The 22517-nt window shown below is 38.6% G+C and overlaps 4 protein-coding genes across 10 annotated transcripts in view; 3 read left to right on the top strand and 1 right to left on the bottom strand.

Annotated features, from left to right (window-relative positions):
* The first annotated feature begins 417 nt into the window (after positions 1–417).
* Positions 418–8826, top strand: LOC129750498 (transmembrane protease serine 9-like). The gene is made up of 3 exons (XM_055745461.1): positions 418–1339; positions 7696–8632; positions 8689–8826. The coding sequence occupies exons 1-3, from the start codon at positions 441–443 to the stop codon at positions 8809–8811; spliced, it is 1959 nt and encodes a 652-aa protein (XP_055601436.1). The 5' UTR covers positions 418–440; the 3' UTR covers positions 8812–8826.
* Positions 8827–9179: 353 nt separating this feature from the next.
* Positions 9180–10203, top strand: LOC129757685 (serine protease 1-like). Its single transcript, XM_055754969.1, has 2 exons — positions 9180–9511; positions 9571–10203. The coding sequence occupies exons 1-2, from the start codon at positions 9234–9236 to the stop codon at positions 10160–10162; spliced, it is 870 nt and encodes a 289-aa protein (XP_055610944.1). The 5' UTR covers positions 9180–9233; the 3' UTR covers positions 10163–10203.
* Positions 10204–14834: 4631 nt separating this feature from the next.
* LOC129757464 (brachyurin-like) lies at positions 14835–15992 on the bottom strand. Its single transcript, XM_055754690.1, has 2 exons — positions 15698–15992; positions 14835–15634 (listed from the first exon to the last, which is right to left on the bottom strand). The coding sequence occupies exons 1-2, from the start codon at positions 15935–15937 to the stop codon at positions 14945–14947; spliced, it is 930 nt and encodes a 309-aa protein (XP_055610665.1). The 5' UTR covers positions 15938–15992; the 3' UTR covers positions 14835–14944.
* Positions 15993–18419: 2427 nt separating this feature from the next.
* LOC129758451 (prominin-like protein) overlaps positions 18420–22517 on the top strand; it is a 152220-nt gene continuing 148122 nt past the window's right edge. For all 7 annotated transcript variants that reach the window (XM_055755953.1, XM_055755952.1, XM_055755950.1 and 4 more), the window contains exon 1: positions 18420–19180. The gene's annotated coding sequence lies outside the window, so the exon portion shown is untranslated. The remainder of the gene's footprint in view (positions 19181–22517) is intronic.

Here is a 22517-nt window from a genome sequence, read left to right as displayed (position 1 = left end):
ACAGCTGAAATACGTCATTCTATTTGTAGCACGCGCTTTAAATTTCCAATAAACTTTTATTGTTGTGAGTACTTTATCTTTCCAAACGGTAATATTTTGAAAAGATAACGTTCATGTTTTCTTAATGTATGTTTTATGATTCGAAATTCGTTCGTTGTTCGAGCTACTTTCCACGTTAGTTTACTCCATACACCGTAAAACTATAGAGTCCTGAACAATCGTTTGACGCATTTTTTTCGGTCAGTCTTTCAATAGTTCAATAGATTATCTGTCTTTTTTTGGGTTTCGGAATATCCGAATTTCGTCTTATCGAAGTAAAATTTCCCTCGCCCTAATCAGCGCAGATAACCTAGAATGCTGTTTTTCGTTTGATGATATAAAAGCAAAGGGAAAGGCTGGATTAGAGTTGTAGTATTGTTTTGCATCGCATCGCAGTAGCCATGAAGACGTTAGTTTTGTTATTCGCCGTGCTGGCCGTAGCTAGTAGCGCCACCTACTATGATTGGTCCCAGTACAAACGCATCGAGGAGCTCGACTCTTTCTGGGAACAGCTGGCTCCGGAATTGCAAGCCCTGCGTCCCACTTCATCTGCCGGAAGTCGCATTGTCGGTGGACAGGAAGCCTCGCCCAATCAGTTCCCCTATCAGGTGGCCGTGCTGAGCATATTCGGAGAAGCTGGTGGTATTTGCGGTGGAACTGTTCTAACTAATAACTTCATCCTGAGCGCAGCTCATTGTCTGCGAAGTGGTACAACTGATGCAACTGAAGGTCAAGTTATTCTAGGAGCTCATAACCGTGTTATAAACGAACCCACTCAACAACGGATCGATTTCGGTAGTTTCACGATTCATGAGAGCTATATTGCCACATTCTTGCGTAACGATATTGCCACCATTCGATTGGCAACACCGGCCACATTCACGCCTCAAGTACAGCCGATCAACCTACCAGCTCTTTCGGAACAAAGCCGCACTTTTGCTGGAATGGTCGGTTGGGCTTCCGGATTCGGACGAACCTCGGATGATAACCAGTTCGCTTCCAATGTTGTTTACTACACGACCAACCCAATCATGACCAATGCTGATTGTGTGGCCATCTGGGGATCCAGCCTGTTGATTGGGGCCCAAAACATTTGTCTATCGGCGGAAGGAGGCCGCTCTGTTTGCAACGGAGACTCCGGTGGTCCATTGGCCGTTCGCGAAGCCATCGGAAGCGTCCAGGTTGGAATTGCCTCGTTCGTACACGCTAACGGCTGCGCCTCCGGACATCCTTCCGGTTTCGTGCGAGTTACACATTTCCTCAACTGGATCGCCACCAACTCGGATGTTGTTTTGCGGCAGTAATGGGCTTGATGTAGGATTATCTCAATAGATTTGTAATAAAAATAAACTTGAAATTTAAAAAAAAAACTTTGTGTTGGATTCTTATTTGCGTTCAAGGTTGATTAAGTTTTTCACTCAACTGTTTTACAGAAAGTTAACAACATAACCTCTGTCGGTTACTGAAAACAGTACTTGCCCAAGAGGTCAAGTTCCCCTCTTTTTCTCAAACCCTAGGTTTGAGCCCCGTGAAAAGCTCCCGCACGGGAGTTCTCTGGTGTTCGCGATCTATTGCAATCTCCAATCATGATTATAATTCTTGCGAAACCATCGCTAGCCACATATCAAGGGTCTTCTGCACCACATTGTGTTCACGATATCATCGCAAGTCAGAAAGTGTTGCGAGGCCACGTATAACCCTACTTTCATAGTTCATATGGGGTGTCTGGCCGATCGAGTGCAACTCATCCTGGACTTATGCTTGGGACACGTTCGGAACTTTACGTAACGACGTATGACGTCCATGAAGACGTCATTCTACCCTGATTAGAATGGCTCCCTATAATTTCCAATGAGAGTAAGGTCGTCCCCGTCGGGTTTAAACATGGATGTTTGTACTTACCCAGATCGACAGAACTGAGCATATCTGTATGTACCTGGCTGTAAATTTTCACTTAATTGCTTACTTACTTACTTACCTACTTACTGCTGTTTAGCTATCGCCCTTATTTTTATGAATTTATGAGGGATGGTTTGACCGTTATGTGAATGCACTATATAAATTATAATATTTTTGGGATTACAGCTTACTGGTTTACAGACTAAAATCTTAATGAAACTGGATGCGTATCCACTTTTGCACATGAGCTTCAACTTTCACTTTTATACAGGTACAACTGTGTTCACGAATGAGCATGTTGATCTTAAACATCATAAGTCGTGTTCAAGTGTATGAACATCGCACCCATGTTGCACCGTGAAGACCGGTATCAGGTTTTAGGGTCATAATCCAACTAAAAATGTTTATATTGTTTGAATCGTATAAATGTTTTAAAATTTGTGTTACTATAGTCGTTTACGACTCTTTTTCAAGAAATTCAAGAATTCCCACAGGGAACTGAAAAAGTTACATGTTTTTATTAACTCTTGTATATCTCAATACTACAGATAGCACCTGTAGTTCCTTTTACGCATTACGGGAACCCCCGAATGTTGTGGTTTTGTGTTCGAGACGAAGACCTCCTAAGAGGGAAGAATTGAGAGCTTGTTTTTTTCTTCGATTCGTGCCGACGAACTACTATCGCTACCTGCGAAGTAGCGACATTCGTCAGCAACTGAAGATAACCAACATATATAATCTCGATAAGATTGCAAAGACTGGTCACGAAAAAATTGAGGCATGTATTTATCAGTCTATCAGTAAAATTAGCTCAGTTTTTCTATTTTCTTAATGACCTCGAATTCGGAGTACAGTTCCATCACCATTTGGGAAAACAATGCCAGCTACCTAAAGTGAAGAGTGTAGAGAATGTTGATCTGTTATATCTGTGAACTCGGACCTTATGTAGCAGCAAATTTAGGAGTAACAGACACTCGTCTTACCTTGCAATGGAATAAGACAAGCAGTAGAAGTTTATAAAGCAATGATTTTTTAAACTGCGTAGGAAGCTAGGTGAACTTTATTAGGGAGTTAGAAGACTTGATTACTGGGCGACTCAGCCATACCTCGTAACTGGAATATTTTACAAAGATCATGTGCGAAATTGAGAAAAACAACATTGCTGTTATCATAAAATAATCAAGAAATCTATATCGTGAATTATTGAATTTTAGTTGAAAAATTGACAGATGTCACCAAAAAACTCTTTCGCCAACCATAGGTAATGGTCTCCGATGTGCATCCTATTTCCCATTGAAGAAAGATATTATCTTCACTTTATAAATAAGACAGTTGCGCCTATTTCTAACAAAACACTATTATGGAACGCCAGCCAGTTGGCTTTTGATTAATCATTTCTTCGATTCTCACTTCAAGTTTGATGGATTTTTCTTCTTTTCAACCACAAGCACATATACCGTTGAAAAAAATGGCTTACGCACAATTCCAAGGAAAGGCCATCCTAAAATTTATTTGTTCTCAATATTTTCACTTATTATACCTTTCTGTATTGAGAATTAAAAGGTTTATCATATCAAACGAGCCAAGCATCAGCGGAATAAAAACCAATCCTTTCCACATCACCAAAATTATCAGGATTTATTATGCACCTTCACCAACCAGGCTTCAGCATTCGGAATCAATCCAAAAACTACTTCGGGAACTTCCGCCGGTCACTTATCCAAGCGTTTGTCACTGTTTTGTCCTTTAATTTCTATAAAAACGATGATTTTTTCAAATTTTCGATGAACGAAAACAAAAACGCGTGCGTCGTTCTAAAATCAAGGCTTACTTCTCTTCAGTAGAAAGTCTTTTTTAACTTAAAAAAATCACCTCTAATTCATCTGGAAAATCGTGTAAGTAAGAAACTGTCAAAGGCAGCGAGTTGCTAATTTTTTTTCCAAAAAAAAAGTATTATGACTACAAGAAAATGGGATCTAGCCTCGCCATTACCCTGTGATTTGCGATGTCATATAAAAATGAGACCCTATTTTCCAAAACATGCCTTCTTATCGTGAAGGTTTGAAAAGTTCAATCCATATCGTTATGCCTTTAGTCCTGAATTATGATATATAGATAGTTCATGTAGAACACCACTTTAACAAAAAGCCTCAACCCTAACCTCTAAAAGTAAGCGATCAACAGCGTTTTTTTTTTAAAAGGATGCACTTGGAAAGACGCTTTTCCATACCTCATATCGTCTTATCCTCCTCTAGAAAAACCCGATATCGAGGTTCTCTTGTTTTGACTTTTCTTATTATGCCTTGTGGTGCCAACTTGGCACTGCCAAGTGAACTGATTTTTCAGTATTAACATTAAATATAGGAAATCCGTTAAGTTTTAAAAAATTTGATCCGTTATGATTTTGAATAAGATTGAAATAGTATTCCCGCATCTTGGTTGTCCTTTTTTCCAATTGGGATCATACTAAATCATACCAGAGGATGTTAGTAACAAGTTGTGCGGATCATTCTGCAATAAGTTGATCAATCTGCTATGAAATCTTTTCTTGAGTTTTGGGAAAAGTAAATGAAACCGAAACGCCAAAAGTGATTCTATTTTCGAGGTTATGGCTGAGGCCAATTTGTTACTAATACTAGCGCCCTTATTTAGCCTTATAAAGGGTGTTCAATTCAAAAAGTGGCCAACTTAAATATGCCGTTTTGTTTCTAATCATTCATATAAAAAAAACCCCTCATTTTGTAGGTGTTTATTTATTTTAGAGATGTACCGAATAGTGGTATTCGGCGAACGGCCGAATACCGAATATTGAGCTTTTCAACTATTCGGCCAAACGAATATTCGGCCGAATATTCGGCCGAATATTCGGTCGAATATTCTATTGAGTTTTCAATGAAAAAACCTTAAGCGATTATTACAATGTTTTCTATTTCTTCCATATGGGTGCTCCTCATGTTTTTAGTCGATTATTTTAAACCAGATGATATTATCCGATGATGCATACAAGATATTTTTTTAATTAAGTAAGAGTCTTTCTGATTTTGAAAATGTCACCAATAACTGAAAAGACATCAGATGACTAATCGCATCTAGGGCGTTTATCACCAAAGAGATTGCGTTCCGGTGAAATCTGGAATAAAACATGTCGAAACAGGTGTCGAGCTATTTGAAATGGCAGCTCTGATATTGAATTTGATGAAGGTCGAATTTTAGCAAAGTCTCTTTAAAATAGTTGTTGAATAAACAGATGATCTTTAAACTTAAGCAAACCATACTTTCAACCACACGTATCCAGACGGTCAGGCATTCAGAAAGATTTTTGAAAAAAAATTGAAAAGGGCCAAATTTATGTATATTTACAAATTTATGAAATATTGAACACAAAATCTAAAAAAAATTATAGAGGAATTTGAGATTCTTATTTGATTTAGCAAATAATCTGAATAAACCTGAGCAAAATTCGGGAAATATTAAACAATATCTGGACATCCCGGCCAGATTTGACTTATCTGGATTCTTTACTGGATTTATGGGCATACCTGAATATTTCCAGAAAATCTGGAATAAATTATAATCAAAGTATTAAGCGATACCGTTCAACATTTTCCTGTAGGATCTACAGTGAAAGATACGCTGATACACCTTAGATGCTTTGCTGAAACCATACATGTTTAATGATTGTGTAGCTTTCACAACATTACTTTTGGATATTTTATAAATTATCCAAAATTATTTGAAAAATTTACAAGTCTGTAGTAGATATTCGGCCTATTCGGCCTATTCGGCCAAATACTTAGCTCAACTATTCGGTGAGCCGAATATTCGGCTTAACGGTTTTTCGGCGATATTCGGCGCCGAATATTCGGCCAACCGAATATTCGGTAAATCTCTAATTTATTTACATAGTATTCCGTCTCACGACATAACTTGACGAACATAATTCCTATAATTCACTCGGTCCATGGCAACCGTTCTCCAATTTCTCGGGCACCCCACGTTCGCCAGATCACGCTCCACTTGGTCTAACCACCTCGCTCGTTGCGCCCCCGCTCGTCTTGTTCCTACCGGATTCGTAGCGAACACCTGTTTTGCAGGACAGTCGTCCGGCATTCTCGCAACATGTCCCGCCCAGCGTATCCGGCCAGCTTTTACCACCTTCCGGATACTGGGTTCGCCGTAGAGTCGCGCGAGCTCGTGGTTCATCCTTCGCCTCCACAATCCGTTCTCCTGTACGCCGCCAAAGATGGTTCTTAACACTCGTCGCTCGAATACCCCGAGTGTGCGCAGGTCCTCCTCGAGCAATATCCATGTCTCGTGGCCGTAGAGAACAACCGGTCTAATGAGCGTCATATACAGGTTACACTTCGTGCGAGGGCTAAGTCTTCTCCACCGCAGTTGCTTGTGGAGTCCATAGTAGGCACGACTTCCGCTGATAATTCGCCTCCGGATCTCACGGCTGGTGTCATTGTCTGCGGTCACCAGTGAGCCGAGATAGATTTTGTAGGTGTATGTGTGCAGAATGATGCTTCTATTTGGATTTTGACATTAGATCTTTAGTTATCAAAATGGCGTCCAAGCAAGAGGAGCTACGAATCAAAGTTTTGTACATGCGTCGTGTAAATCCAAACCACACGCACTCAGAAATAGGAAAATCGTTGAATGTATCGAAATCAACCGTAAAAATGTTCGGTGAACCTGGATCGGGAGGAAATCGAAAGTACTGGCATTCGCCCCATCTCGGAAAATGTGAGCAACACACGCAGGTAGAAGTAAAATGCTAAGGGTTTTCTCTGTCTATAAGAAAGTTTTTGCTTGCAATAAAGTCATTCCAGTTTTAACCACAGAACGTGTTGGTTGTTTGTTGTCTCTTCTTTCCACCCCGTCCGAAAGTGCTCTCTGCTTATGGCTCTCAACAGGAAGTCGGGCTCAGTAATGGCGAACAGATCAGTGGCTAGCGCTTTCAAGCACAACCCCAACCTCTCCGTTCGAGATGTCGCAAATAAGTTGGAAAATATAGTCTACAACCGTGCATGAAGCTAAACACGATTTGACTATCAACTTATAAGAAGATAGTGACCCCAAATTGCAACGAAAAGAAAATCCTTAGGCAAAAACAAGATCTCGAAAGTTGTATACGACATTGTTTACAAAGTTCCCAACAATAGCAAGCGTCAAACGAAAGGCTCGGCAATTTGGACTAGGCCAACCGGAATTTTAGGTGAGTATTTTTTCCGTTTTATATACATATTGAACTTCTAAAAGAAAGATACTTTGATTTTTTTAATGAAAAAATACTCGATTTACACGCTATTTAGTCCGACCACTTTTTGATCCGAACACCCTTTAATCGTTAAAGAACGAACTTACTTACGTATGAAAAATGGTCGTCGAAAGCAATTCAGCAATTCGTTCATATTTTACTGTGTGCCTCTATTTTTTCGAGTACAGTCTTTTTAGATACATATTCGAATGAGGACAAAATACTTTCGTGCTATAATTTTGTTCTAACTGACCTTTAAGTTGCTGTTTGAACGTTAAAATCATTTTGATTTAAAATTCCTACTCAGTTATACGAGATTTCATTTCCCATTCACTGCAGAATGTCGTAAATTTTCAATTAAGACAAGCAAACTAGGGATACTATTTCTTCCATAGCTTTTCAGAATGTTTCCAGCCCTCATGGTCGCCCTAGGCCATCCCAACGGACGCCACACGGTATTTCCGAAAACAATTTTATCTCAGCGCACCGATCTGTAGACGACAAGTTCTGCAGAAGAATAGATATCACCTGCTGCTAGTAAAGACGATAAAAACGATTGCCCCGATTGAATGTGGTCAGTATTTTCTTCATTTTATAGTCGGACGAAGCAATCGCGGTGAATTGAAAAGGGCAATCGCAGCAACCATGTTCTTTAGAGGTTTACTTCTGGGGGTCATTGTCGTCACCATGGTATCGAAGGGCTCAATCGTGTTTGCTAAACCGCCTGCTAGATCGTTGAAATCCTCCACGTATTTTATTAAGAAATTGCCTTTCGATCTGAGAATGCAAAGTGCAGTTGTTCCAGCGATAGCGGGTGGTGTCGTGGCAAATGGGAAGCAATTTCCGTTTCAGGTGGCCATTTTAGTGAATTTTCCTGATGGGTCAGGGACGCTTTGTGGTGGGGTGCTAATTTCAGAAGAGTATCTGCTAAGTGCTTCGCACTGTTTGGGTGGTGCAATCGACGGAACCGTTATCGTCGGAACAAATACCATAAGTTTTCCCGGAGATCCAGCTGGCATTGAAATACCGGTTACGTTTCATGATATGTTGGTGCATCCCAAATATAACCCAGTTGATGTTACAAATGATATTGCCATTTTGAGACTTCCGATTGTTCTCAAGCTAAGCGACAGAGTAAAACCGATAAGGTTGCCTTCTAAGTCGGAAGCTCAGATGGATCTTGTTGGTGTGGAAGCAACTGTTTCCGGATGGGGAGCTTTGGGTAGTGAAGAGTATGAAGAAATCTCTGAGGATATCAAGCTGCAGCTACGTTTCGTGAGTAATCCAGTCATATCGAACGAGGCCTGTGAGAAGGTTTTTCCAAATATGATTCATGGTTTTCACGTGTGTGTTTCTGGAGAGCACGGCCGGAATGCGTGTCAGGGAGACTCCGGTGGACCACTAACTGCTGTCATCAATGGTCAAACAACTCTGGTAATATGAAGCTTATCCCGTTGATTATCCTGATTATAATCTTTCAAATTGTTTAGATTGGAGTCGTTTCTTATGGGTCCATTGACGGTTGCGAGAATGGTTTCCCTGCAGTTTATTCCCGAGTCGGTGCTTATCTGGACTGGATATCATATCATACAAATGTTCCGATTGGAGCCTAAATTGTAGTAAGGCACTGTTATCTGAATGTTTTCAAAATAGATAAAAATTGAAAGGTGAATCAACCTAATTAGAATGAATCATCAATAGAGTCGTCTTACATTGAAAATTTAAAAATTGTTGTTAATTAAACCTTCTCTAAAGTGAAACTGAGAAATATCCCTACGAAAAGTTCCAGAAAACAACATCCGTCGATCGACACGTGAATGAAGGTTATCGGACCCTATTGTTTACAACCGTGTCGAATCCATCAAGCAGATTTCCAAAAGTGTCCGTTTCGGTCTCGAAAATCACCTTACCGTAATCAGTTAATTATCCAACCCACAGACACGATGGATTAAATCGATTGTATAAATTCGGTTCACTATCACGCTTAGCGTTTAGTCGATTCCATTCAGAAATTCCAACCGCTCGTCCCCAGACTATGGACGCCCGTTTAGTGATAACTTGTCTCCTGGTGGCCCTGAGTGCATCTGCTCTCGGGAAAAGTGCTACCATCCATAAGCTACCGCTTGCCGAAGACCAGCATTTTTCTAAAGAAGATGTTCCTAATCCATTCATCACTGGGGGTGAGATCGTTGCCGATGGAGAAATCCCATACGTTGTCGGAATCATCATGAGTTTGCCAACTGGCACGAGGTGGTGCGGTGGAACTCTGATTTCTACGAACTATGTTCTGACGGCTGCAAACTGCTTCATCACGTAAGTTTTTCACAAGACCAGAAAAGTTCATACCCTAACTCTATCTCGAACACTTGCAGAGGCCCTTCCCCAGCCACGGTCCTCTTAGGAGCCACCAATCAAACCGAACCGGCAGAAATCATCCCAGCCACTACTTTGATCCTGCATCCGGAATACGAACCAGGATTCTTCTTCAACGACATCGCTCTGCTGGAACTTTCTCAGCCAGCAACCGTTTCACCCCGAGTTCGTCCAGTCCGTCTCCCAAACTGGCGACAGGTGTTTTTGAGCTTCCAGGGTCAACTTGCCTCGACTTCCGGTTGGGGACACCAGTGGCAGAACAGCAATGAAATTCTGCCGCTGTACGACCTGCGTAGGGTTCGGATGCCAGTCATGTCGAATGCCGTCTGCCTGCTGCAACAGCTTGGCGGAATAACTGATTTCCATATCTGTACCTCAACCGAGTTGGGATCACCGTGCCAGGGGGATCAGGGTGGCCCTCTGACTGTTGCCGACCCCGACGGTGGAAGCACGCTGATCGGAATTTTCTCCTCGCTGCCCCTGTTCGGTTGCAACTCGGGATGGCCAGCCATATTCACCAGAATCACTCCCTATCTCCAATGGATTTCGGAGCGCACCGGAATTGTGATATCGAATGATTTTGAGTACTGAAACTGTATTTTGTGATGCTATTAAAAACGCTTAGATTAAAACATGCTTTCTTTTCCACATTTTCCTTTATAATTTCAAATCGAGTTTCAAAATATGTATAATTTTCACCGCTTAGGTTCCAGAAACTTTTAGTTAAGATACAAAGTGGTTATTCGTTTGTTAAAGCTGCAAAACCTTGGCACATCCTATTGTTTCCGAGTTAGATGCACATACAACCATCATCCAAATCCGTTGTAGACAAATAGGAACATAACGCTTGATTTCCAAACACTCTAAATCTACTTAGTGAACCTGTTAAAGATGCCTATTTCTCTAAAAGCTCATAGAACTCATAGATAGTCTAGCAAGTACCAAACAACAACCATCGAGCCATCCACCTCACACAAAATTTGGAGTTCTTCTGGACCTAAAGTGCTTATCTACGCAATTACGCAATGAATCTATTTTTTTTTTTAATTTTTGGCTATCTATCCTCTCTTGAATCAAATTTGGAAGTATCTAGTCATTTTGAGACACTCACGATGTCTCATTTTGCAAAAGTGTCGAGAGAATTTTGTTATTACTAAACAATCATTGAAGCATTACTGTGCTTTCAAAATTGTCGAAAAACGGTCTTAAAAACCATATATGTAAATTTTGCTCTGATTTTACTGTGTACCACTTTGAGAGATCATTTGGCTCTTAGGGTCTAAGAGCGAAATTTGATTCAATTTTGCCATAAAACTATTCTCGCGATTACGCCCCATTAAAAAAACTTAAAAATTCTGTATGTCTGCTTGTCATCGGATGACCGATTTGTTGAAAAGGTTTTGAGGGTTCGAATTTGTTTTCGGTCGAGCAATCACAAAATGAATTCGGAATAAAAAAGCGTTCAAATTCACCCTCAAACTTTCTACACATTAGCTATGCAATTATTCCGCTTGGTGTAATGACTCCCAGATCACAGCCATATTTCATAAAAGTAACGAGGTTCGAAAGAAGATCCTTCTTCCATCTTCACGATTGCATTAATCCTAAGTTAAAGGATAACATTTTTACGAGTGTACAAGGACCTGAAAAATCGTTATATTCGAAAAAATTTAATAAGTGTAATAATTTTTTATTTTCATACCAGTCGACCCGGTGTGCTTTGCTACACCATCCAATTTTTTTTGGCTTAATTATAGACACTTTCATGTCATTCGTGTCTTCCAAAAATAAATGATATTTTAGGAAATTATTGAAATTTGTTTGTTTTTTTGGAATCATTTTAAATCAAATTTGAAAATAATTCAGAAGCTATGCCAAAATGTATTTATGACTGACATGGATTTCTCACCCTTTTCCCATTCCAAGGCGAAAAGGCTCACAAACTTCTTTAGACACATTCTTAGTTTCTAAATAACGTCACATTTCGCTCCATTTGTTTGATAAGTTTTCGAGATTCAAGTGAGTGTCTCAAATTATTCGTACGCAAACAACCTCTCTCACAATTTATGGTCTCTGTTGCTTGATAAGTACTCGATTTATGCCAAAAACTTGTGTGGAAGCCCCGCTCTCCCGTTCCGATCTGCAAGTGCTGGGAAGAGGTAGGGATCCCATTGTTTCGTAATCAAATCCCAAGTAACACAGATTAAGCCAACTAGCATTAGGAAGTTTTATTATGGTTTAATTATGGCATTTTTTGTGCAGCTCGTTTTTTAACGGTTTAATTATGGTCATGAAAAATGCTTATATTTTTGTTTCGACCATATGTTTTCAGATAGTTTTGAAAACGCTAATAAAACTGTTACTAAACATACTGTTTTAGTTATTTTGAAAGAGTTACGAATGCTCTGTTTAAACTATAAAGAAAACACAAACTTAGAAGTTTGCTCCAAGCTTTCTTTAGCATGTTCTATAAGGCCGGAACAAATTTCAAATCCTTCTTTTGTCACTCGGAGTTGGAACATCGTGAAGGGGGGGGAGGGACAATGAAAAATAATGCGAAAAACAAATAAATTGGAATAAATTGTACGAAAGCTTGTATGCAAGAAAATTGCATACTATATCATTGCACAAAACCTATAAATCAAGTAATTTTTTGACGAAAAATTCAATAAAATCAAGAATCCAGAAAGGTGAAATAACTTCCAACTTCCAAGATTTGTATTTTCGTCTTGTGATCTTTCGGATACTTGAATTTTTTGTCGAAATTTACATAAAATACTTCAAACTTTATTTATTTCCTCCTTTGGGTTTTTTGGAAATTTCTAAGGGGGGGTGACAAAAAAGGAAATTGATATTTGTTCCAGCCTAATAGCATTCAGTGCATGATTATTAAACCACCATAAAACTTAGTGACAGTTCTCGATCAAGATGTCAAAACAGGACACGCTCAGGTTAGATAGCACATATTTGAATTGGAACTCCGATTTTTACACATTTTTAATAAGTTATGTGTGTTGGTTTTGAGTTAAAATAAAAAATATATATATAAAGCTCTGAAAACTTGAAATCACCGGAAGTGGTATGAATATCTTTACAATATGAGTATTGAGTGAAAGGGCCCAAATATTACAGCTTTGAAAATAATAGCAAAGGCACCACCTTAGATTGATGATGGCGTCAGACTGGCGTTCGATTTCTTCTAGTTTAGTCCTTTCACTCAATACCTTAATGTGGTGATTTCATGCGGTTTTCATTGATTTAAATCATTTTGAAGTTCAGTGGAAGCCGCCATATTGGATTTCAAGATGGCGTTTGATAGCAAAGTTCGACTTCTACTCGTTTGGTCCTTTCACCCAATACCCATATTGTGGTAGTTCCTTTTTAGTGATTAACAGCATTTTAAAATTCAGTGGAAGCTGCCGTCTTAGATTTCGAGACGCACCTGATAGCGAAATTTGACTTTCCTAGTTTAGCCTTTAAGCCAATACCAATATTGTTGTTTCATGCAATTTTTAGTTATTTACAGCATTTTAATTAAAGCTTAAGGTTCAGCGAAAGTCGTTATCTTGGATTTCAAGATGGCGTCTGATAGAGGAATTCCTCTCAAATTGATTAAGCCATTTTACCCAATGACCATATTGTGGGAATTTCAAGTTTAGTTTTTTTTTCATAATACCTTTCATGAAAAGTTAGCTGACTTCATTAATAAATTTTATACTCGATATGTATTTGATTTTGATTTATCGGTTCAACATGTTTTGGAGTTTTTAAAAAATCAGGTGTGCTCGAATGAAGATATGGTTTCCTTTGCCGGCTCATTCATTTTAAGAAAAAACTGATTTCCCTTAACAAAACGTGCTCCAGAGCAATTGAGTTGTGTTTTGTTTAAATAATTGTATTGCAGAGTAGATTTCAAGATCAATCGTTATATACAACTTACTTAGTAAAATTGTAGTCTTTTTATAATTTCTTTCATAAAATTTTCAGTATTGTCCAAACAGTGAAATTTCTATCAACGATTGTTCCAAATCGAATATTCCAATAACATGTAGAATCTGAAATTGAAGATATTTTAGCATACTCCGTCGATCGGGACCTTTTTTCCATTCGGCAGAAAACAACACAAATTGAGAACCATAGCAACATACTTTGCTACACGGAGATAAGCTATAGTAGGCTGAAATTTCTATATAGAAAATAAAACATAATCAAAAATTTCTGCGTGGTAATTATAGAAATACAAGTTCCAACACGAACCTTTGTAGTTATGACGCGAACCTACGGTTGATGAAAAGAATGTTCAGAGTTCCCTCAGGCTTGAAATTTCTTTCTAGTAAGAACTTTCTCCAGGAGGTGGTGCTGATGTACATGTCCTTGCTGAAGTATATGAAACATGCTGAGAGTTACCTTTGTTGATTATAATATGTTTGATTTAGCCTAGCATCATTGTCGATCATGTTTGTTATTGATAGACAATCATGAATGTTTCAAATAGAAATTTTGAAGAAATGCTAGGACCGCATGTTGACGAAACCTGTCGCACGGGCTTGGGGCGCTTCATTGCGGTTAGCTAGTAGTAATTGGTACCTTCTACGCAAAGCGAAAAGTAGACTATCATCTGATAGCCTTTATACATAGCTCAAAACTGATACATATCAGATGTGATTCTAGAAGGTTGAAAATCATCAAGAAAGGCAATCACTATCGAGACGCTCGATTGCTGATAGTTTGCGTCCCTAGCTGCCATAGCTGTTTTTCCAGGAATGTTTGAAATATAGGAGCGTCGTTTTCATGCATAATCGTTTGTATGCTTTGCTCGAAGAAGGGAAAATTGACGGCTACGAATTTTTCCCTTCCGAATGTAGTCAAGCATGGCTCAGTGTAAATGATTGGTTTTCAGAACATTGAACTTCATCTCACTACGAGGTAAGCTTTTCCCTCAGAGTGGGTTCAAATGGTGACTTATTTAAGTGAACGTTCAATGATGGCTTCGTCACGCCCTCTCCCCCGCATCCAACCAACTTCTACTTTTTGCCAATTTGAGATCACCTTCTATTCTATTCAATCACGCCTTGCATGCGCGAACGTTTAGTAAAAGGTTGTTATGCTATACTCCGCCAGATGTCACTTCTAAAAAATATTAAATTCTTTCTCGTGAAGCAAAAAAAACTCTGTCTGGTCGACAAACACATCAACTGTTGTTGAAAATTGAGTTCTTTCGTATGGCATGGATTTTATCGGAAAGATATCACAACCCACAAAATGCTATCTGCCTCGCTATCTTTGTCTAATTCCACGGATTATATTTATATTGCACTGTATCGGAAGCCAACGGAATCCACTAATTGCTTTTCCGTCGGTCGGTTTCACATTTTAATTTGAACGGATCTGCGCATCGGTGTGCGACGCAATCCAGTCAAGATAAAATGAAATCCTCACGAATACCGTGGGCCAGTTGCTTTCGCAGCCAATGACGGAACCAAAGGAGAACATTCCGACCACCATGCGTTGGCCGGCTTCGAGCACCGTCATAGGTCCGCCATCGTCACCCACGCAAGGTCCCCGATTCTCCAAATAAGATAGGCACATTTTTTGACTGTCTACCAAACCTCCCCAGTATCCATCGGCACAATCCGCATTGGTCCAGATGACGTTGGTTGTATACCTTAGAACATCCGAGAATGAACTGCTGGCGTCCGATGTCCAGCCAAATCCACTGATTTGAGCAGCGAAACCGGCGAAGGTTCGAGCTTCATTGGCAGCCGGTAGAAATGCCGGACGAATACGTGCCGTTTGCTGTACGGTTTGTCCTAATCTTATAACGGCGATATTGTTTCGGAAGATGAATTCAACGTAATCTTCATGGACAAAAACGTTGGCTGCGGTAAACGAAATACGCACTTGACCTGCTTCATTGGCGTTTTGAATATTCTGAGCTCCCAGAATAACTGTTCCACCACTAGCGCCATCTACACAGGACGCTGCAGTTAGCACGTAGTTCAGTGACACAAGAATTCCTCCACAAAGACCAGTGCCATCGGGGAAATTTGACAGAATTGCGGCCTAAAAAGCAAGGTTATGGACATTACAATAAGACGTTACAACATTCACCTCTATTGTGCAAACCTGATACGGGATGTTTTCCGGTGTAGTAGGTTGTCCTCCAACGATTCGTGGATTCAATCGGACTTGATCGACCTTTCCATTGCCTGTTTTTTGAACCAATTGCTGAATTCTATTGGCAATACGGGGAAATTCGCTCATTGGACGAACCAATGACCAATCGATATCAGCTGATGCACCCGACGAATTCAGGGTCACCAAGCTGCAAATCAAAACCACTGCAAGCAATACCCTATGCACCATTTCGACTGCTAAGCGAAGAAAAGTTACGTCCGATAAGATTAACCGTTGGAAGCGGTCTGTTCGACTGACTGACTACATGGTCACCAAAATTTGCAGAAGCTACGGGTCAGTTTTGATCTTATCAGTTTGATAATGGGTAATAAAACGGAAATCTCCCGCCCCTCTGCGACCTTTACCCGGTTTTATTGGAACACCTACCGTTGCATGATAGATAAGTCATTTCTACTGATGCACGGCTTAGCACCCTGAATTTAGGATCACAACTTTAAAATGCGTTTTTTGGGGATTCTGAGCTTAATAAGAGATCCCAACTTAAAAATGCATTTTCTGGCCTTTAGAAGAGTTTTTTCGGGATTCTGAGCTTAATTTGGGATCACAACTTTAAAATGCGTTTTCTGGCCTTTAGAAGCGTTTTTTCGGGATTCTGAGCTTAATTTATGATTCCAACTTTAAAATGCGTTTTCTGGCCTTTGGAAGCGTTTTTTTTTTCAGGATGCTGAGCTTAATTTGTGATTTCAACTTTAAAAATGCGTTTTCTGACCTTAAGAAGCGTTTTTTCGGGATTCTGAGCTTAATTTGTGATTTTTGTGGGATCACAACTTTAAAACGCGTTTTTTTGGGATTCTGAGATCAATTTGGGATCGCAACTTTAAAATGCGTTTTCTGGCCTTTAGAAGCGTTTCTTCGGGATTTTGAGCTTTATTTGGGATCACAACTTTAAAATGCGTTTTCTGGCCTTTAGAAGCGTGTTTTCTGGTTTTCTGGCCTTCAGAAGCGTTTTTCGGGATTCTGAGCTAAATTTGGGATCACAACTTTAAAATGCGTTTTCTGGCCTTTAGAAGCGTTTTTTCGGGATTCTGAGCTTAATTTGGGATCACAACTTTAAAATGCGTTTTCTGGCCTTTAGAAGCGTTTTTTCGGGATTCTGAGCTTAATTTGGGATCACAACTTTAAAATGCGTTTTCTGGCCTTTAGAAGCGTTTTTTCGGGATTCTGAGCTTAATTTGAGATCACAACTTTAAAATGCGTTTTCTGGCCTTTAAAAGCGTTTTTTCGGGATTCTGAGCTTAATAATAATCTGAGCTGAATTTGGGATCACTACTCTCTGGCAATATTAAATATTGACGAAATTTTATTTTTCGAAAAACTTGTCAAAAGAAAAAAATCATAATCAATATTATCTGTTTACAGCAATGCATTTCCGTATCTCGTTTCTCATTTTAAACATAAATCACATTAAATTCATTTTTTTTAAATGTTTTTCATAAACCGCTATATGTGAAAACAGATATGAAAAAGGCTATATAATAGGGTAACGGACTTATTTTGGACCAGAGGACCAATTTTGGACCACCTTGTCTAGCTCTCTTATAAAACAAATAATCAAGAAATTGTTTAGCAATTATTGTTGAAGCCCGGGCACTTAATGTAATGAACTATTTTTTTTTTCATTATTAGTTGTTTTATAAGAGAGCTAGACAAGGTGGTCCAAAATAGGTTCCCTGGTCCAAAATAAGTCCGTTACCCTATACGGATGAATTTACGCCACCCCATTTCTAGAATGTTTACGTCTTCTCACACCCGCATGTTCATTCCGCACGCTCTTTTTTTTTAACTCAAAATTAAGTATGACCGAGGTTCAAAACATAGTTCGATTCTATGAACTTAAAGTTAAGTACCCTTTTTTCCTCCTTGCGATGGATCAAAACGGAGCTCGAACTGCGAACTCAAAATTGATCCCTTTTTTTTCCTTCGGCGAGGGATCAAAGCTGAGTTCGACCTTATGAACTAAAAATTGAACTCTCTTTGTTGGACTGAAAACACTTAGCGAGTTCAGTCCGAACCGTACCAGCAACCAACGAACACGTCGCAAAATTATGTCGTTCCGGAACAATTACCGGACGACTATGAAGGAACTTCATAATGAATGCATGTTCACCGTGTCAGCGTAAAATTCTGTCCGTCATTGTCATCATATGGTGAGCGGCTTGGAATGTCCGGAAACTTCCGGATGTTGTTTACTTCCCGTGGGAAGTAACATCCGGAAGTTTTCTTTGACCGGGAATGTCAAAACTTTCCACCGCTCTGTAATTGCAATGCAATGTACCGGAACAGCAGCATCCGAATACAACAAATTTTAATCATCCTTTAATTCCCTGAAAAAAAGCTACCCTCGAAAAAAAAGGATACATTCGAGTTCGGCTGCCGAACTTAGAATTGAGTATGCCTATCAGAACTTAGTTTTGCTATTGCCCAGTCAAACTCAAAATTGAGGGAAGCCACCGAAGTGCTGTTTTGAACCAAAACTACTTAATTTTGAGTTGAAAAAAAAGAGCGTGCGGGGCATAACACGCACACAATCAAATTAACGTCAACCGCCTACTATACTCTTTCAAGAGAATTCATCCGTTACAATTCATTCCGGTTCCCTTTTGCTGGCTTTTCTTGCGTCCATTTACTCCGTTCGTTCAGTATTGTGGAGTCGTTGGAACGGTGCGGTCCGTCCCGGTGGTCGTTACGGTGAAGTGGCCTACGGCTACGAATTAAATTGATTGATTGATTGGTGGTCAGCCAGCCTGCAGCTAAGAGCAGAAACGCAGAAGCTAGTGCAGTGGTCGGTCGGATTAACCAGGAATATACTTTCAATCGCGGTGGATGTGACGGTGTTTTTTTTTTGCTGTTTTTCTGTCGGCTTTTATCAGCAGCAGTGGTGTTTTCCACGAAATCAATCTTCTTTAGCTTGTGCACGTATTGTGTGAGAATTGGGGATTCAGATTCGGTGAAATTTGCGGGTCGATAAGGTCTAATCCTATACGAATGGAGTAACAAGGAGTGGCCAGAATATCTGTGGGTGAAATGTTTGCTGTTAATCTTTCGATGGGCATTGCGATGTGGTGCAACTGATCAGTGATCTTCTTCATATTCTGGAAGCCTGTGTGGCGATTAGAAAGCTTAAGGTGGAAGTATATGGTGTTAAGATAACAAAAGCCTACTTATTTGTTCAAAGGAAAGTGTTTGGATTTTGGTTAGTTCATAACAACGTTGTTTGCGGTGCTGGGAAAAAGTGAAATTTCACCTTGGCTAGGTGTGTTTCTGTGAAAGTTCTTTGTTGAAAAAGTCTGCAGATTGGGTTGAAAAAAAGGTAGCAGACATCTCCCTCAGCTCACACATAAAAACCAGGAGTTTGGGTGAACCCATTGGATTGGATCTAAATCCGTTGTTTCTTCGACTGGGATTGCAAAGGTAAGATATCTTTCACCAATACGAACAGACCAAATCTGAAAACATTTGGCACCAACACACACAAATCGGGTGGTCATGTTTTATCCGTTTTATCAGAATCTGTCAAAATTTGATTCGAATTTACGCACACACCGAAGTTTTGAGTTCATTCGCTTTCAGGTGATAGGGTGGCTATTTTAGCGATTATAAAATTATTACCATAGAAAAGTTCTAGAGTTTGTTTTGATTAGGTCGTATGAACCACTTGGCGAGTTTCGAGAAAACCACTGTGGAAGTTTCGAAACACTTACTAAATTCTCGTTTTAAAAATATCGATAAGAATTGTCCGGAAATTCGTCATCCAAGGTAAAAATAGACTTCAAATATGTTAGTTTAGCCGATACGGGCATTTGTCAGTTGTTAAAGTGTAAATGTACTTACGACCTTTTGCCTTGATTAGTGGGGTCATTCGTCGTTTTGCAAATCAACGAGTTTAATCTTAAAACTTGATTGCATTTGTTTCAAACTTTGCTATTTGGTTCCGTTCCTTTCCGTATGTTGTGTACAAAACAATGGAAACGCAAATAATTAAAGAAAGTGTCCGTTCAAATGTTCCTGTGGTTTGCTGCCCAACATAATGTATCTATTGGACTTACACTGCATGTTATCCCTTGAGCTACGAACGAGCCGTGACTCCGTTGGCCGATCAACGATATCCAATGCTGTCAATATATCCAATATATCCAATGCTGTCAATGTTTGGATGCATCTGTTTTAGGATAAAAATAAGCTGAATGTTTAAGCCCATAGAAAATAACACTTTTTTTACTTACCCAGCACCAAATTTTAATCAGCTTTTCTGCTAGAATAGTCACGGTCATTCTTACAAACAATGTTCTTACTAGTTATTCGTAATTTCCCCTTTCGTAACTTTCCCCTCTTTCTGAGCACTTTCTGCGAAGATGTAAAAGGACTCATGAACCAACTCAACAAACTTTGATTTAGTGACCTTTTGCTGTGCGGCGATCCAGCGTTGCGCAAAAAGTCGTTAAAACCAAATTGCACTAAAAAGTGAGAAAGCCATCATACGTCTTAAATTCAAATAATGTTTTTGAAGTTATTTTTGGATCAAATGAATCCAAGTTTTTACCAAACATAGGATACATGTTTATCAATCGTTAACAGGTAATAACTCAATTTTGTTTATATTGGTTCATACGACCTAATCAAAACAAACTCTAGAGTTCTTGAATTATGGTTCATTAACACGTTAAAAAAACCCGATTTAATACACTTAACAGTGGATTGTAGCCTTTCTTACAGTCTTTAAGTTATATTTGGATACACATGACACAAAATAATAAATAAATGATTGATTTATAAATTCTGAGTAATGATTAAAGAATTTCGAACGTAGTAAATCCTTAATGAATTTAAGAAATAAAGATTCAAATTTTTTATAAGATAAAAGTATATTGAAATAATTAGAATATTCACATAAAGAATATAACATGATTGTAATCTAATTGAATATTTTTGAATGATTGAATTCTGGAATATCTTGTATGATCCCGTTTCTATGACATTATAATATTTGAATTAATTCATAGGAAACCAGCATTTGCAACGGCAAGTGGAACTGAAGTTTGGAAAAACTTATACTCGTAAATATTTAATATATTTGTCTTTAAAAAATTATCAGGAAACTACTAGATGAGTTGATCCTAGTATCACATTACTTTTTTCCAATAAGATTCTAGTTCCACTTTACAGCATGAGAACAGATCGGTAACAATATTAGGAAAGGGCGGATGCTGTTTCGAGAAAATTGCGTTTAAAGATGGACAGCTCCATAAGCTAGGTCTAAGAATGTACTTTTAGCCCAGCTAATAACTCTATTTGTTTGCATTTGGCGCATACGCCCTACGGAAAAATCGAACCGAGATTTAAAAAATTAATGGAAAAAACACGTTGCATATTCAAAGGCGGTTTTCTCTTCACACCACGAGCTTTTAGCGACGTTTGTGTGAATATTTATTTCGCCTTTAGTTATGCATGTAAAGAGATACTTGTCCTCTTCTTTATGGCCAGCTAATTTTTCAGCTAAACTGCCAAAAAGAGATACTTATGGACCGTTCTAAAACAGGTAATTGAATTTGAATATTAACTCAATCGACCAAGTTTATTCAACTATGAATAGATTGACAACTTTTTCTTTTTCAAAAATAAATAGTTTTCCATTTATTTATTTTTGAAAAAGAAAAAATGACCAAAGCGACATAATCGACAAAAATTAAAGTTATACTCTTCATTTTTAGACCTCTTCTAATTTATAGATATAAGATCATAATGTCATAGAAACGGGATCATACAAGATATTCCAGAATTAGGATTTACTACGTTCGAAATATTTTAATCATTACTCAGAATTTATAAATCAATCATTTATTTATTATTTGGTGTCATGTGTATCCAAATATAGTTTATAGACTGTAAGAAAGGCTATAATCCACTGTTCAGTGTATTAGATCGGGTTTTTAATTTTGTCAGTTTTGCCAATTTTGTCAATTTTTTCATTTTGTCATTTTTGTCATTTTTGTCAATTTTGTCCATTTTGTCAATCTTGTAAATTTTGTCAGTTTGGTCAATTTTGCGAATTTTGTGATTTTTTTTTTTATTTTGTCAGTTTTGTCATTCATTTCAATGTTGTGAATTTTGTCATTTTTGTTAATTTTTTCAATTTTGTCAATTTGGTCAATTTTGTTAATCTTGCCCATTTTTGTAAGTTTTTTTAATTTTGTCAGTATTGTGAACTTTGTGAATTTTGTCGATTTTGTCAATTTTGTCGATTTTGTCGATTTTGTCAATTTTGTTTTTGGTTATCCTGGTCAAAATGATTAATTTTGATCTATACGCATGTTCAAAACAAAAATTCCCAAATGCTTTCAACTCTACTATGGAGGATTTGGTGGCGCTACTGTTTGTTTATTATCTTTTATTGGCTTCAGCAAGTGAGAGTTTGAATAGAGTCTCAAGCCGCCATCGCCTTTGCTAGACACCAACCCCAACAACAACAACGCAACAATTGCACAGGTTTCTCAATGCAAACGAAAAGCTTTGATCGCGCAACGTAGAATCTCAAGAGAAAAAGAGAAAAGGGAACAAAAAACTAGCCCAAGAGCTTAAAGCTCGAGAAAATTTGTCTTATTGGATTCAATTTGCTTCCACGGGCGAAATTCTCTCCTGTCGTTTGTGCTTAGTAAAAGCATCCTGAGCACTAAAGGCACGTGAGAAGATGAGATGGTGTGCATACATCGTCCGCGTCCCCGTGTTATTTTCCCTTTCTCTGAGAAATTTG

The sequence above is a fragment of the Uranotaenia lowii genome, chromosome 3 (assembly GCF_029784155.1).
Source record: "Uranotaenia lowii strain MFRU-FL chromosome 3, ASM2978415v1, whole genome shotgun sequence".
Lineage (NCBI taxonomy): Eukaryota > Metazoa > Arthropoda > Insecta > Diptera > Culicidae > Uranotaenia > Uranotaenia lowii.
Note: the sequence above shows the minus strand (reverse complement) of the source record. Positions and strands in the feature narration are given on the sequence as shown.

Coding starts and splice junctions, on each gene's coding strand:
- LOC129750498 (XM_055745461.1), top strand. CDS start 441: ATGAAGACGTTAGTTTTGTTATTCGCCGTGCTGGCCGTAGCTAGTAGC. Junction 1,340..7,695: donor TCGGATGTTGTTTTGCGGCA/GTAATGGGCTTG, acceptor ACCGATCTGTAG/ACGACAAGTTCTGCAGAAGA. Junction 8,633..8,688: donor TCAATGGTCAAACAACTCTG/GTAATATGAAGC, acceptor CAAATTGTTTAG/ATTGGAGTCGTTTCTTATGG.
- LOC129757685 (XM_055754969.1), top strand. CDS start 9,234: ATGGACGCCCGTTTAGTGATAACTTGTCTCCTGGTGGCCCTGAGTGCA. Junction 9,512..9,570: donor GCTGCAAACTGCTTCATCAC/GTAAGTTTTTCA, acceptor GAACACTTGCAG/AGGCCCTTCCCCAGCCACGG.
- LOC129757464 (XM_055754690.1), bottom strand. CDS start 15,937: ATGGTGCATAGGGTATTGCTTGCAGTGGTTTTGATTTGCAGCTTGGTG. Junction 15,635..15,697: donor CGGAAAACATCCCGTATCAG/GTTTGCACAATA, acceptor CTTGCTTTTTAG/GCCGCAATTCTGTCAAATTT.